The following is a 15612-nucleotide window of genomic DNA, read 5'->3' as shown; positions in this document are numbered from 1 at the left end:
AGGTGCATCCAGTCCTGGTCCTCAAGGCATTGAACTACTTTGCGTGGGTGCAGAAGTTCAGGATGGAGTCCATTCGCATGGTGGTGGCTTCCCTGCATCTGGGATTTTCTTGCGTCCATCGACATCAAAGATGCTTACCTTCACATTCCAATATGTGTTGGTCACCAACGCTTTCTCCGCTTTGCTGTGGGAGAGGAGCATTATCAGTTTGTGGAGTTACCCTTTGGTCTCGACTCTGTTCCTAGGGTCTTTACAAAAGTGTTTGGCCCCCGTACTAGCATTGTTACGCCAGTGGGGAATTGCGGTCCTGGGCTACTTGGACGACCTCCTTCTGCGAGCAGGCTCTCCTACTGCACTGGTGGAAAACCTGAAGATCACCATACGTACCCTGAAAGAGTTCAGCTGGATTATGAATCTTCAGAAGTTGGCCTTGGTTCCTTCCAAGAAGATGGACTATCTGGGACTAACTCTGGACTCGGCCTTATCCAGAGTACTTCTTCCTCCGGACAAACTCCAGAAACTGCAGGCTGCAGTTCATCTTCTGCTGTCCAACAGATGGTCATCCCTCCAGACTTGTATGCGGGTGCTGGGCCTGCTGGTGTCAAACTTTGAGGCGGTTCTGTTTGCACAGTTCCATACGAGGTTCCTGCAAGGGGAGATTCTCATCAAATGGAACAAGAATCTGCAGTCTCTGGACATCCAAATCCAGCTGAGCTGGGCTACAAAAGGGTCCTTGATTTGGTGGTTTCGTTCCCCGGTGCTCTGGCAGGGTAAATTCTTCCTCCCCTTGTATTGGACAGTGGTCAGCACGGATGCCAGCCTGTCCGGGTGGGGAGGCACTCTCGACAAAAGTTCTGCTCAGGGTGTTTGGACCTTGGAAGAATCCAGACTACCGATCAATGTTCTGGAGCTACGAGCGATCGGGCTGTGCTTGGAATATTGGACAGATCGTCTCCAAGGATGTCCAATGCGCATTCAATCAAACAATACCATGGCCGTGGCTTATGTCAATCACCAAGAGGGCACAAGAAGTGTCCTGGCGGCTCTGGAGGTCACCAGCATTCTCAGGTGGGCAGAACGTTTAGTTCCAGCCCTCTACACCGTACACCTTCCCGGAGTGTAAAGTTGGCAGGCGTTGGACCATGGGGAATGGTCTCTTCATCTGGAGGGGTTTCATCAGTTGTGTCTCCGGTGGGGCACCCCTGAAGTGGATCTGTTGGCTTGCCGGCTCAACAGAAAGGTGCAGAGGTTCGTGGCACAATCCCAGGATCATCTGGCGGATGTCACAGACATGCTGGTGACCCCGTGGGGTCAGTATCATCTGATTTACTCCTTCCCTCTCAAGTTTTTGCCAAGACTTCTACGCATGATCGAGGCAGAAGTGATTCTGGTCGTTTTAGTGGCCCCAGACTGACCTCTCCGGGCCTGGTACGCCGATCTTGTGCAGCTGGTCGTCAGTGTTCCATAGAAGCTTCCTCTCAGGGAGGATCTGCTGTCCCAAGGGTCAGTCTTCCATTCTGCTTTACAGTCTCTGTTTTTGACAGCTTGGGTATTGAATGCCAGGTGCTGAAGGATAGGGGATTGTCTGAATCAGTGATTCCAATGTGCTAAAAGCTACTCACTCTCTGGTACGTAACTTTCTTCAGGGTGTTCGGCGCTTGGTCCCCCCAATGCGGTCTCTGTTGCCGCCTTGGGACCTCAGTTTGGTACTTTCGGTCCTCCAGAAGCCTCCTTTTGAGAATCTTAGGGAGATTCCCCTGCTTACGCTGTCTCAGGAGGTGGCTTTTTTTAGTGGGTATCACCTCTGCCCGCAGGGTGTCAGAAATGGCGGCGCTATCCTGTCGTTCACCCTACCTGGTGATTAACGGAGATAAGGTAGTTCTTTACCTATGTCCGCCAATGTCTGCCATTCTTTCCAAAGGTTGCCTTTGATTTTCATTTGAATGAGGACATTGTGTTGCCTTCCCTCTGTCCCAGACCAAAACATCCTAAGGAAATTGTCTTGCATTCCTTGGATGTGGTTCGGGCAATTAGGGTTTACCTGGCAGCTGGAGTCTTTTAGGAAGTCAGACTCACTATTTGTGCCTACGGATGGTCCTCGGAAAGGGTTGTCCGCTTCCACTGTGACAATTTTCAGATGGATCAGGCAGACGGGGATTCAGGCCTATTCCATCAAGGGTCAGGTTCCTCCTTTCCCTGTCAAGGCGCACTCTACTCAGGCGCTCAGTGCCTCCTGGGCCTTCCATCATCAGACGTCAGTGACGCAGGTTTGCAAGGCGGCCACCTGGTCGTCGGTGCACACTTTTACAAAGTTCTATAAAGTGGATGTGTTGGCATCTGCGGATGCTTCTTTTGGGCACAAGGTTTTGCAGGCAGCTACAATGCCTTGCGAAAGTATTCGGCCCCCTTGAACTTTTCGACCTTTTGCCACATTTCAGGCTTCAAACATAAAGATATAAAACTGTAATTTTTTGTGAAGACTCAACAACAAGTGGGACACAATCATGAAGTGGAACGGAATTTATTGGATATTTCAAACTTTTTTAACAAATAAAAAACTGAAAAATTGGGCGTGCAAAATTATTCAGCCCTCTTAAGTAAATACTTTGTAGCGCCACCTTTTGCTGCGATTACAGCTGTAAGTCGCTTGGGGTATGTCTCTATCAGTTTTGCACATCGAGAGACTGACATTTTTGCCCATTCCTCCTTACAAAACAGCTTGAGCTCAGTGAGGTTGGATGGAGAGCGTTTGTGAACAGCAGTTTTCAGTTCTTTCCACAGATTCTCGATTGGATTCAGGTCTGGACTTTGACTTGGCCATTCTAACACCTGGATATGTTTATTTGTGAACCATTCCATTGTATATTTTGCTTTATGTTTTGGATCATTGTCTTGTTGCAAGACAAATCTCCGTCCCAGTCTCCGGTCTTTTGCAGACTCCATCAGGTTTTCTGCCAGAATGGTCCTGTATTTGGCTCCATCCATCTTCCCATCAATTTTAACCATCTTCCCTGTCCCTGCTGAAGAAAAGCAGGCCCAAACCATGATGCTGCCACCACCATGTTTGACAGCGGGGATGGTGTGTTCAGGGTGATGAGCTGTGTTGCTTTTACGCCAAACCTAACATTTTGCATTGTTGCCAAAAAGTTCGATTTTGGTTTTATCTGACCAGAGCACCTTCTTCCACGTGTTTGGTGTGTCTCCCAGGTGGCTTGTGGCAAACTTTAAACAACACTTTTTATGGATATCTTTAAGAAATGGCTTTCTTCTTGCCACTCTTCCATAAAGGCCAGATTTGTGCAGTATACGACTGATTGTTGTCCTATGGACAGAGTCTCCCACCTCAGCTGTAGATCTCTGCAGTTCATCCAGAGTGATCATGGACCTCTTGGCTGCATCTCTAATCAGTCTTCTCCTTGTATGAGCTGAAAGTTTAGAGGGATGGCCAGGTCTTCGTAGATTTGCAGTGGTCTGATACTCCCATTTCAATATCGCTTGCACAGTGCTCCTTGGGATGTTTAAAGCTTGGGAAATCTTTTTGTATTCAAATCCGGCTTTAAACTTCTCCACAACAGTATCTCGAACCTGCCTGGTGTGTTCCTTGTTCTTCATGATGCTCTCTGCGCTTTAAACGGACCTCTGAGACTATCACAGTGCAGGTGCATTTATACGGAGATTTGATTACACACAGGTGGATTCTATTTATCATCATTCGTCATTTAGGTCAACATTGGATCATTCAGAGATCCTCACTGAACTTCTGGAGAGCGTTTGCTGCACTGAAAGTAAAGGGGCTGAATAATTTTGCACACCAAATTTTTCAGTTTTTTATTTGTTAAAGTTTGAAATATCCAATAAATTTCGTTCCACTTCATGATTGTGTCCCACTTGTTGTTGATTCTTCACAAAAAATTACAGTTTTATATCTTTATGTTTGAAGCCTGAAATGTGGCAAAAGGTCGCAAAGTTCAAGGGGGCGGAATACGTTTGCAAGGCACTGTATTTAGAGGACCTGGTCCTCTTGAGGGTGTATGTTTCAGGTGGGCTCCAGTTGTTTTGGTTGAGCTCCAGTTTACCTTGTTGGCTATTGTTTAGCCTTGGAGATTTTTTTTGCTGTTCCCACCCCTCATGTTTAACACTGCTTTTGGACATATAAATGGTTAAGAAGATCAGGAGCTGTGTTTGTCAATGAACGAAAAAGAAAATTGGATTTTCTTACCGTAAAATCCATTTCTCTGATGTTCATTGACAGACACAGCACCCACCCCTCTGTGGAGTTGTAATTCTTCTGACACTACTTGTAACAAAACTGAGTACCTCTTGCAGAGAGAGGGAGTATACCCCCTGGGACTGCCCATAGGTGTAGCCAGACTTTTTTTTTTCTGCCTAGTGTCCTACTCCTGAGGGGGGCAGTATAATCCAATGGTTAAGAAGATCAAGAACTGTGTCCGTCAATGAACATCAGAGAAATTGATTTTACCATAAGACAAAAATCACATTTTTAAACTGGTGGGGTTTTGTTTTAGCAGACTACCAAAATCAGACCTAAGGGTTAATTCTGGTATTGGTGCATAGGTATATAAATACACAAATATCTACTGCACTTTTAAGACTGCATACATTTATTAAACAAATGAGTAATGAATAAAAAAGAAATTAAAACTTTGTATGTACGTGCACATGAGCCGGATGCAGAAGACTGACCATCAATGATGTCGGGGGAGGCATGTATAGACTTAGTAGGAGAATAAGTCTCAGATTTATAAATTGGGTGATCCTCCTGCGGTTGGAGGTTAATCCATATTTGACCTTCTTCTTGGTTTTCTTTTTGGGGCTGAGTTGCCTTCCGGGCTGGGGTATCTTCAGGGGGTAGGTTGGTAGACGATAGAAATTGCTCTGCTTTCGAGGGTGAGAAGAATGTTACAATTTAACCTTCTGGGGTTGTGAGGTGTAGGACCGCTGGGTAGGTAAGAGTGAATTTAATACGTTGTTAAAATAGAGCGGTGCATACTTGGGGGAAAGCTTTGCTTTTTTGGGACACTTCTGCAGAATAATCAGCAAATAATAGAGGATTGTGTCACTCTATCTGCAGATAGCGTTGGCGTCTAAACTTTTGTAATTTTGCTGGCGGGTTCTTCTGGTTCAGTATGGACCCTGCAGACCATGTGTCCCCACCTGACCCCCTCACGGAGGCAGCAGGGCCTTCTGGATCTCCACTGTCATCAATGCATTTTCTGCGGTTCTGGAAGCATTTGGGTCCTGGGTGGAGGTGGCCTTGAGAGAGCGAGGTGCGCTGAAACATTTCTCCACCTACCCCTGCCTCATCTGATGTCTCGGATTCTGAGTCTAACTTAACTTCCGCAGACGTGGGCCTCCCTGCCAGGTCTGTTACCTTGCGCCCTGCCCTGTCTCCTCGGGATAATGAGGATTACATTTTCTACCTTCCCCTGCCGCGCATGATACAGAAGCTGGTGGATGCACTGGTTGTTTCGTGCGTGACACCCTGCAATTCGGAGGACGCAGCGGCGGCCGCGCCTAGGGCGCAGGTTGCATTTGGCACTCGCGTGCCATCCGGCGCAGCTTAATTTGCTAGCATGCTCATGAAGAATGGGACTATCTGCAACGTTCCTCTGGGGTGTCTAAGCAGCTGCTAGGCATTGCCCTTTTTGAGGCGTCTCTGTTAAAGTGGACTGTACCACCTAATGTGGACCTACCGGTCTCTAGGCTGCATGGGACTACTGTTGTTCCGGTGGGGGAATCCCTGTCCTTTAAGGACCTCGGGGGGAATAGGATGGCCCGGGCTGTGGCCCGCAATCTGTACTCCCTGGCGGGGTCTGCGCTGGGAACAGTGTTTATGATTGCCCTTGCCACGCAGACTCTGCCTGATGGGCGGAGTTCCCACGCCATGACTTGGTGAGGAGCAAGTCCCTCCTGCCCTGGGGGAGCTGTTGGACCAGCTGGCGCAGGGGCTGCAATTTGGTCTGTTTTCAGATTTGAATTCAGCCGAAAATTTGGACTGAAATCGGACCTGAAATGGTGACCAGGGATGCACTGGATCCCTGCTTTGAGCCACTCCGTATGGCAGTGTGAACCCAGGTTCACATTGAGGTCATTATGAAATCGTGCAAGTTCAGCTGAACGTTTGCCAATTTTAAGCCGGCATTTCAGTCTGACTTCGGGGGCGATTTCACAGACATCTTTGCAGGTTCCTGCACAGATGTCTATGGAAATCACCCCCGAAGTCAACAAAAATAGTACAGAAACTACTTTTGGGAATCAGTGGGGCGCCGCAAAGTCGGCTTCACAATGATTCGGACGGTGCAATTGTCGGCAATTGGCTACGATTTGACATGTTGAATCAGACCCATGTGAATGTGGGTAAAAGGACGAGAGGAGAAGGGAAAGCTTGCCGAAACCTAAAGTGAGAGGTGACGCTCACTAAGGCGGTTAATGACCTTGATGGGTCTAAATTTCTAGTAAAAGGCTATGTGTGGTTGAACTTGAAGGGGAGCACGGGGTGTTCACTAAAGTTGGTAAAAGAGCCACCTGGCACTGTTTGAATCACTACCTAAAGGAACTTCTTTTTGACTCTGTTTGTTTTTTTTTTTTGTTTTTTTAATGTAAATAACACCTTTTCTCATCTTGTGCACTATATTCTTGCATTCCCACTGCATGATTATATTTGTTTGTGGCGTTTGAATTAATGTTATAATTATTGATTTATACACGTTTGAGTTGTGTATTATATGCATATGGCAGCACAACACTGTTAAATTTCTATTTGCTATTATTGGTGTGTACAATATTGTGAGTGCCGCTGCTTCTCCTCACTAATTATTCATTATAATATTTTTTTAGTAATTTTACACTAAGCGCAGTTAGTTTCGTTTTCAATATTTTACGTCACACTGTATTTGCGCAGCGGTCTTTCAAACGCTTTTTTTTTTTTTTTTTAAATACACATGAATGAATTAAAAAAAAAAAAAAAAAAAACAAAGTTAGCCCATATTTCTTGTGTTATGTGATAGATGTTACGTAAATAGATACCTAACGTCATACTTTAAAATTGTGCACGCTCGTGGAATGGCGACAAACTACGGTTTGAACACCGTTTACATATGTTGGTGCGATTTGCGTATTCGTTCGTGGAGGGATTGGGCACTTTAATTTTTTTTTTTCCTTTTTATTTTCCTTTTTATTTTTACACTGTCCCTTTTTATTTTTATCATTTTTATCATGTAAACATCCCTTGTAATATAAATGGGCATGACAGGTCCTCTTTATTGAGAGAACTGGGGTCAAAAAGACCCCAGATCTCTCTTTTACCTTTTAAAAGCAAAAGAAAAAAAATGTTTTGACAATGACTTAAAGAAAAAAAAAAATCTCTAACACCTCGCTTACTGGGCACTTATACCCCCTTCCTGACCAGGCCAATTTTCAGCTTTCAGCGCTGTCACACTTTGAGTACCGGTTCACCCTGGTGTGATGCAGGAAACCCTGCGATTCAGCGCCAGTTCCCGCATTGCACCTGAATCGCACACTGTTTTACACTGACATCTGTGAACTGCTAGGGGTGTCAATGTAAAGTTGATGACACCCCCAGATCGGATCGCAGTGCGAACTGTGAAATGGTACAGGAATCGGATTGCTTGGGTGTGAACACCCATGCGATCCGATTCCAGTGTGGAAAAAAAATAGGGTCCTGCACTATTTAGGTGCAAATGCGATATGATTTCAGACACACAGTTTGTATGGCTGAATTCACATCGCACAGACATCGCATGTGATCTGCACAGCAATGCTGTGCGAATCACATACGATGTCTGTGTTCGCACAAGTGTGAACGCAGCCTGAATGACAACTGCGTGGTCATGCAACATTGTACCCAAACAAAATATCTTTCGTTCGTTGACAGACACAGCTCCAGAATCTATTTGACCATTGGGTTATGCCGCCCCCTACAGGAGTAGGACACTAGGCAGGAAAAAGCTTTACCATGCCTATGGAGCAGTCTCAGGGTGTATACTCCCACTTCCTGCTACAGGCATTGGCAGCAAGAAAAGTGATTTTAGACTTGGAGATATTGATACGGTTCAGATTTAAAGGGGAGATGGTGAGATTTGGGTCTCAAAGAAGGACAGTTGGGAGTTGCAGAAAAAGGTTAACATTACAAAGCTTCCTATTCATTGTGATGGAAATAACTGATTTTTATCTGTTATTTGAGTCAGCCACAGTTGATGGAAAGGCTGAGAATTATCCATGTCACTTTTTGAAATTCATTAGTATAGGATCCAATACTGGTTCTCGTTTGTTTCTGTCTGCAGTAAAAGTAAAGATTTGTTTTTCTTTTAAGATGTTCAGAAATAAATACCTAAGCAAACACACCCATTCATATGTATGCAGAATTATATACTTATAAAGATAAGGATATACAAATGGCAAGATATATAAGGTTGAAAGCGCAAAGGTCCCCATAATCTTTGATGATTATGTTGTAAAAGTGTTGCTTCAAACAGAATATGTTGCACTTTATTGTTCTTCATGTAGCTTGAGGTGGTACCAAGCATACAGTCTGACATTTGCTTATGGCATTATATCAGTAGCATTACATGACCTATATCAGTAGCATTACAGGGCTGTAATTTACCCTATGAGGGCTTATTCACAGTCTGTTGTACAAATCCAGCAATTTTGTATTTTATGAGTTTTTATTTCCCTGTCTCAATTGTTTTCTTTGTTGTTTCAGGAAAGTTGTTCAAGTGCAAAGACCTGCCTTATGTCGTTGAGTTCTTCTTAATGTTTTACAAAGATAAGCCCATAGATTGGCTTCTTGATCATTATCTGTGGGTGAAAGTATGCAATCCTGAAAAGGACGCAGTAAGTTTTTTTTTTTTTTTTTTTTTTGTGAAGCATTACTAAATGTCGTATCATCATCTTTCTTTTCAGTAAGACAAACATAAGTAGATATAATTATTGTGTATCGAAACCAAAAAATAAATAATGCAGTTTACCAGATTATTTTTACCTGTTGATACTGCAAGTTAAACACTTTTTCTGTCCTAGGATTTTCACCGTTGGCTGCTTGCTGCTGATTAAGACTGCAGAACTTTCCCTCTCTTCTCCTCATCTTCATAACATAGGGGGGGGGGGTGTTCTGTAGTATACATAGGTAAACTGGGTAGGGTTGAGAACTGATGAGGCTGATAAGTGCAGTACAGGCAGAGCATACAGGAAGTTATTGGCTAAATGCATTTCTAGACTAAGTGCCGGTTCACACCAGCACGGTTTTGCCACCGACATCCCTGTGCGACTTCATCTCGGCTTGCATACTGCTTCTTTAACAGAAGTCAATGCAAACCGTGTTGAAGTCGCCCCAAAGTAGTGCAGGAACCTTTTTCTAAGTCGGCTCGACTTGAGTCACGCTGATTAGAATGGTTCTATTGCCGTTAATGGGGCGCGATTTGTCATGCAACCCTGTCACATGACAAGTCGCAGTGTGAATCGGGACTGAAAGGTAATTTTGCACCTTATTCGCATCTAAAACATAAAACAAAACAAGCCTATCACAGGGAAGCAAATAAGAACTTCATTGGTTGGGTTTAGATACATTTTAAAAATAAAAAACTTTGTTTTCTCTATCGTTCATTGTCAGACGCAGCCTCTCATCTTCATATCAGTAGGGTTATGCTGCCCTCTACAGGAGTAGGACACTAGGCAGAAAAAAGTTCTGGTTACGCCTATGGGCAGTCCCAGGGGTTTAACCCTCTCTCTTCCTGCATAGGATGTCAGTTTTAATCTGCTTAGTCAGGAGTAAGGACCTAGATCCTTGCTGGGATCTCTGATCCTGGCAAAGTTTTTTCTAGATAATTTTTTTTTTTTAGTTAGCTTTTCTCTGGATTTTTTCCTGTGAGATCTACAAGCAACTATGTTGGATCTGGGCAACGGGCTGGATGTAAAAATCCAGTGGCCATCCCACCTGGCTAACGAGTGCGCGCAGGCCTAAGCTCCGTGCTGGGTCGGCCGTGACAAAGTCCCACTGGGCGGGGACTGGCCCCACGAGTTAAACGTCTCCTTAGTTCATACGACCAAGTCTAGGGCTGAGTCGCAGCGTTCCTATTTGGCCGACAGCCCCCCCCCCCCACTTCCGCAGAGAGGGGTTCTGTCGGGAGATGGTGCCCGCCTTTTTCCAGTATGGTGAGTAAATGTTCCCCCCTTTTCCCCTGGCGGATTTTAGGGTGGACGCGGGCCCCTCCCTGGGACGGTCGGACCCTCAAATTCACGGGTTCCCCTCTGTCCCTGTCACGTATCCCCCTTCTACCTGCCTCCTGCTAGGGGCTATTAGGCCTACTCACGGGGGCTGGGACCATGCTTCAGGCCAGATGTGGTGGTGGGGGGTGCAGCGCCGGACGAACGATCGCGTGGGGGGGGGGGTCTCTGCCTGTTACCACCTTCCAATCTATCCCATTCTGGAGTCTGGTGGGTCCCCATGAGGCTCCTCAGTTGCTCTGCAGGCCACGCGGGGCCGCCATTTTCTTGTAGCCTCATGTGCTGAGGAAATTGGTGGCCATCTTGGCACACCCGGAACAGCCATTTTGCGGTGGCTTTCTCGAATAGGAATCAGAATGGGAGTTCCTGGAGGCGTTTTTTTTTTGTGGGTGGAGCCCCTCCCTATACCTTGGGCTGTTCTTCAAATCCTCCCCTTTGTGATGAGTCTGGGAGTCTCTCTCTGCTGGGTCCCTCCTTTTCAGCACACAAGAAGTTTTTTGGCCCCTCAGGATCAGACGATAAGGCGAAGCCCTTCAAGACTCCCTTGGGTGATTCCAAGCGACCCTGGTCTGGCAAACAAAAATCTGGTTTCTCCAGACCTGCGGACAAGGCCACCTCGGCCTGAAGGTGCGCCCTCACCTATATCTGGGGTGGGAGGACGTCTGTGCCGGTTCCCGGACCTGTGGCTGTCCCGGATACAAGACAAATGGGTTCAAGAGATCATACAGTCCGATTACAAGATCGAGTTTTGATCTTTCCCGCCGGTAAGGTTTTTCCCTTTCAATGTGCGACTGTCCCCGGATCCCTTACAGGCTCTCTTTGGGGCAGTTCAGGACCAGGTACAACAGGGAGTAATAGTTCCGGTTCCGTGTGCAGAACATTTTCAGGGATTTTATTCAAACCTGTTTACCGTCCCCAGGAAGGAGGGCAAGGTGTGTCCGATCCTGGACTTGAAGGCACTGAATTGCTTTGTGTGAGTTCAAAAATTCAAGATGGAATCAGTTCACACGGTGGTGGCCTCCCTACATCAGGGGGATTCCCTGGCCTCCATAGACATAAATGATACCTACCTTCACATCCCAATCTGTGCAGGACACCCAACGGTTTCTGCGCTTTGCAGTGGGAGAGGATCACTATCAGTTTGTGGCGTTACCCTTTGGTCTCGCCTCTGCTCCTCGGGTCTTCACAAAGGTGTTGGCTCTGGTCCTGGCGCTGTTACGAAAGTGCGGGGATATCGGTCCTGGGTTACCTGGACGATCTGCTTCTCCGTGCAGAGTCTCCCATGGTGCCGATGACAAATTTGGAAATCGCCAGGATTCTGAACCTTCAGAAGTCGTCCCTGGTCCCTTCCACAAGACTGGACTATCTGGGCCTGACTTTGGACTCGTCCTCAGCCAGGGTGTTTCTTCCTCTGGAAAAAAACTCAAAAACTCCAGACTGCGATTCAGCTGTTGCTGTCCAGCAATTGGTGGTTCCTGGGGACTTGAATGAGAGTTCTGGGACTGATGGTGTCATCCTTTGAGGTCGTCCCCTTCGCTCAATTCCCCATGAGAATCCTCCAGAAGGAAATCCTTCTCAAATGGAACAAGAATCCAAACTCCCTGGACAATTGGATCCAGCTGAGCCAAGTGACAAGGGGGTCTCTGATCCTGTGGCTTCGGTCCCCCGATGCTCAAGCAAGGGAAATCCTTCCTCCCTATATATTGGACAGTTGTCACCACAAATGCAAGTCTGTTGGGGTGGGGAGGGGTTCTCTGCAGGTTGTCTGCTCAAGGATTCTGGTCCCTGGAGGAATCCCAGGTTACCGATCAATGTTCTGGAGCTGAGATCAATCCAGCTTTGCCTAGTCCACTGGACCGAGCACCTGCAGGGTTGTCCAGTGCGCATTCAATCGGACAATGCCATGGCCATGGCTTATGTCAATCACCAAGGGGGCACCAAAAGTGTCCTTATGGCCTTGGAAGTGGCAGGCATCCTTCAGTGGGCGGAACGCTTAGTTCTAGCTCTCTCCACTGTTTACATTCCAGGAGTGGAAAATTGGCTGGTGGATTATCTTAGTCGACATGCCTTGGATGCGGGGGAATGGTCCCTCCATCCGGAGGTGTTCCAGCAGTTGTGCCTTCCTGGGGGCACTCCAGATGTAGATCTGTTGGCGTCTCTAATCAATAGGAAAGTGCAAAGGTTTGTGGCCTGCTCCCGGGACCCTCTGGCAGACGCTCTGGAGGCCACGTGGGGTCAGTATTAGCTGATGTATGCCTTTCCTCCTCTCAAGTTGCTGCCAAGACTTCTTCACAGGATTGCGGTGGAAGGGATTCCAGTCATTCTTGTGGCTCTGGACTGGCCTCACCAAGCTTGGTACGCCGACCTGGTCAGGCTAGTTGCAGATGCTCCTTGGAGACTTCCTCTCAGAGAGGATCTACTGTCTCAAGGGCCAATCTTCCATCCTGCTTTACACTCGCTGGCTTTGACGGCTTGGCTGTTGAAAGCCAGGTGCTGAAGGACAGGGGATTGTCTGCTTCAGTGATCCCCACTCTGCTTAAAGCGATAAAAACGACTTCTAGGAAGATCTATCATCGTACGTGGAAGTCATATAAAAAGAGTAAAGTGAGTCTCTTGGGGTTCCCCCTCGCTCTTACTCAGTGGCTCGGATCTTGGCTTTCCTTCAACGGGGAGTTGATCAAAAGTTGGCCTTGAGTACTATCAATGGTCAGGTCTCAGCCTTGGCAATTTCTTTTCCAAAGGCCATTAGCTACCCATATCCTGGTGCGTAACTTCATCCAGGGGGTGCAAAACTTGGTACCTCCGGCGCGTCCTCCGTTGCCACCTTGGGATCTTAATTTGGTGCTGTCGGTTCTTCAGAAACCTCCTTTCGAAAGTATTCGGGAAATTCCTCTGCTTACCTTATCCCAGAAGGTTGCCTTCTTGGTGGCTACTACTTCTGCATGCAGGTTGTCGGAACTGGCGGCATTGTCCTGTCATTATCCTGTCATTCTCCCTATCTGGTGGTTCACAGGGATAAAGTGGTACTTCGTTCGGATCAGTCCTTCCTTCCGAAGGTGGTTTCCAGTTTTCACTTTAATTAGGACATTGTGTTACCCTCTTTGTGTCCTAAACCAAAACAACCGAAGAAATTTGCACTGCATACTTTGGATGTTGTTCGGGCAATCAGGGTGTACTTGGAGACTACTGAGTCCTTTCGGAAGTCTGATTCGCTCTTTGTGCTCACAGATGGTCCAAGGAAAGCAGTGCCATAACATGTGGGGTGGGAAGGAACAGCAGAAAAAATAAGTTCATTGATGGACGCAGTACCCACCCCTCTATTTTGAGTTGGGTTGGTATTATTTCTCTGACACTGCTTTGATACAAAACTGACATGCTATGCAGGAAGAGAAAGGGTATACCCCCTGGGACTGCCCATAGGCCTAGCCAGAACTTATTTCTGCCTAGAGTCCTACTCCTGTAGGGGGCAGCATAACCCTACTAATATGAAGATCAGAGACTGCGTCCGTCAATGAATTTAAGAGAAGGATTTTATGGTAAGTCAAAAATCCAGTTTATATATATATATATATATATATATATATATATATATATATATATTACACAAAAAAAACTGCTGCCATTGTTTGTTGGTACCTACTCTCCTGTCTACATGTGGTTGCTGGAAAGAAAATCACCTCATCTATTATCATCTATTACCTGCCTTACTTTTTACCTTTTATCTTTATATGTGCGTTCTGTGAACACAATCCGTGAGTTTAAAGGTTTTCAAGGGACCTCAGTATGTCCAGGCATCTGTGTAACTGTATACAGTATTTCAAAGGATAAGTTCACCTTTGGAACATGTTACATGTTCCATCAGCTGCAGTAACTCCCCTCCCCGCCCTTTCGAGCCAGGCTGTGTGCATCTATTGACACACACAGTGCAGCTTGGCCCCGCTCCCTCACAGGATTTGATTAACATCAGCAGGAACCAATGGCTACCACTGCAGCCTCCATTACCTGGTAGGAGAGAGAGAGCAACGGAGCTGATCTCAGGAACATCATTGGATCAAGACTGGGCTCAGGTAAGTATGGGGGGGGGGGGAGCTGAATATGGAAAGTTTTTTTATTTACCTTAATGCAGAAAATACACTTTTCTCTGTCGCTCATTGACAGACGTAGTCCTCTTTAATTCACATCAATTGGGTTATGCTGCCTCCGCAGGAGTAGGACTAGGCAGAAAGAAAAAACGTTCTGGCTCCACCCTAGGGGCAGTCCCAGAGGGTATATCCTCTTCCTGTCTGCTACAGAGAATCAGTTCCTTGGCGACTTCCTCTTACGGAGGATCTGCTGTCGCAGGGACCGATCTTCCATCCTGCTTTACGTTCGCTGGCTTTAACGGCCTGGTTATTGAGACCCAGGTGCTGAAGGACAAGGGATTGTCAGCTTCAGTTATTCCTACTCTACTTAAAGCGGTTGTATCCCGCTTTTTGACACTTTTACCTACAGGTAAGCCTATAATAAGGCTTACCTGTAGGTACAAATAATATCTCCTAAACCGGCACGGTTTAGGAGATATTTACAGTGCATGCAGCCGCTCGCGCGAGCGGCGCATGCGCTCTGAAGGTCCGGGGGGACCTTCAATTAACTTGACGGGAGCTTGCCGGGAGTGACGTCATCGCCGAACCCGGAAGAGACGACGAGGGATCATGGCAGCGCCCGCATCGATGTCCGGGGGTCCGTGTCGGGGCTTCGTTTTAAGGTAAGTTAAACATAATGGGCTAGTATGCGATGCATACTAGCTCATTATGCCTTTGTCTTGCAGGTTTTTTTTTTTTATTTTTTTTTTTTTCATAGGGTTTACAACCGCTTTAAAGCAAGGAAAGCGACTTCCAGAAAGATTTGTCATCGTACATGGAAGTCTTATATTGCGTGGTGTGAATCCCTTGGGTTCCCTCCACATCTTTATTCGGTAGCCCGAATATTGGCTTTTCTGCAACAGGGAGTTGAGCAGAAGCTGGCCTTGAGTGTTATCAAGGGTCTGTTTTCAGCATTAGCTATCTTCTTTCAGAAGGTTTTGGCTACTCATTCCTTGGTGCAGAATTTCATCCAGGGGGTGCGACACCTGGCTCCGCCAGTGCATGCGCCGTTACCATCCTGGGATCTTAATTTGGTGCTGTCGGTTCTTCAGACACCTCCCTTTGAAAATATCAGGGAGATTCCCTTGCTTACTTTATCCCAGAAGGTGGCCTTCTTGGTGGCTATCACTTCTGCACGCAGGGTGTCAGAACTGGTTGCATTATCCTGTTGTTCCCCAGATCTGGTGGTTCATAGGGATAAGGTTGTTCTTCATCCGAATCCATC

The 15612-nt window shown here is 46.6% G+C and overlaps 1 protein-coding gene across 1 annotated transcript in view; it reads left to right on the top strand.

The window, feature by feature from the left end:
* The window catches only part of MGAT4D (MGAT4 family member D), a 327531-nt gene that overhangs the window by 262832 nt on the left and 49087 nt on the right, over nucleotides 1-15612 (top strand). Inside the window, exon 9 of the mRNA XM_082243787.1 lies at nucleotides 8747-8877. Within this exon, the coding sequence (XP_082099913.1) occupies nucleotides 8747-8877 (131 nt within the window). The remainder of the gene's footprint in view (nucleotides 1-8746; nucleotides 8878-15612) is intronic.

The sequence above is a fragment of the Pelophylax lessonae genome (genome assembly GCF_965119305.1).
Source record: "Pelophylax lessonae genome assembly, chromosome: 1".
Lineage (NCBI taxonomy): Eukaryota > Metazoa > Chordata > Amphibia > Anura > Ranidae > Pelophylax > Pelophylax lessonae.
The sequence above is the reverse complement of the archived record's forward strand: the minus strand, read 5'-3'. Positions and strand labels throughout refer to the sequence as shown.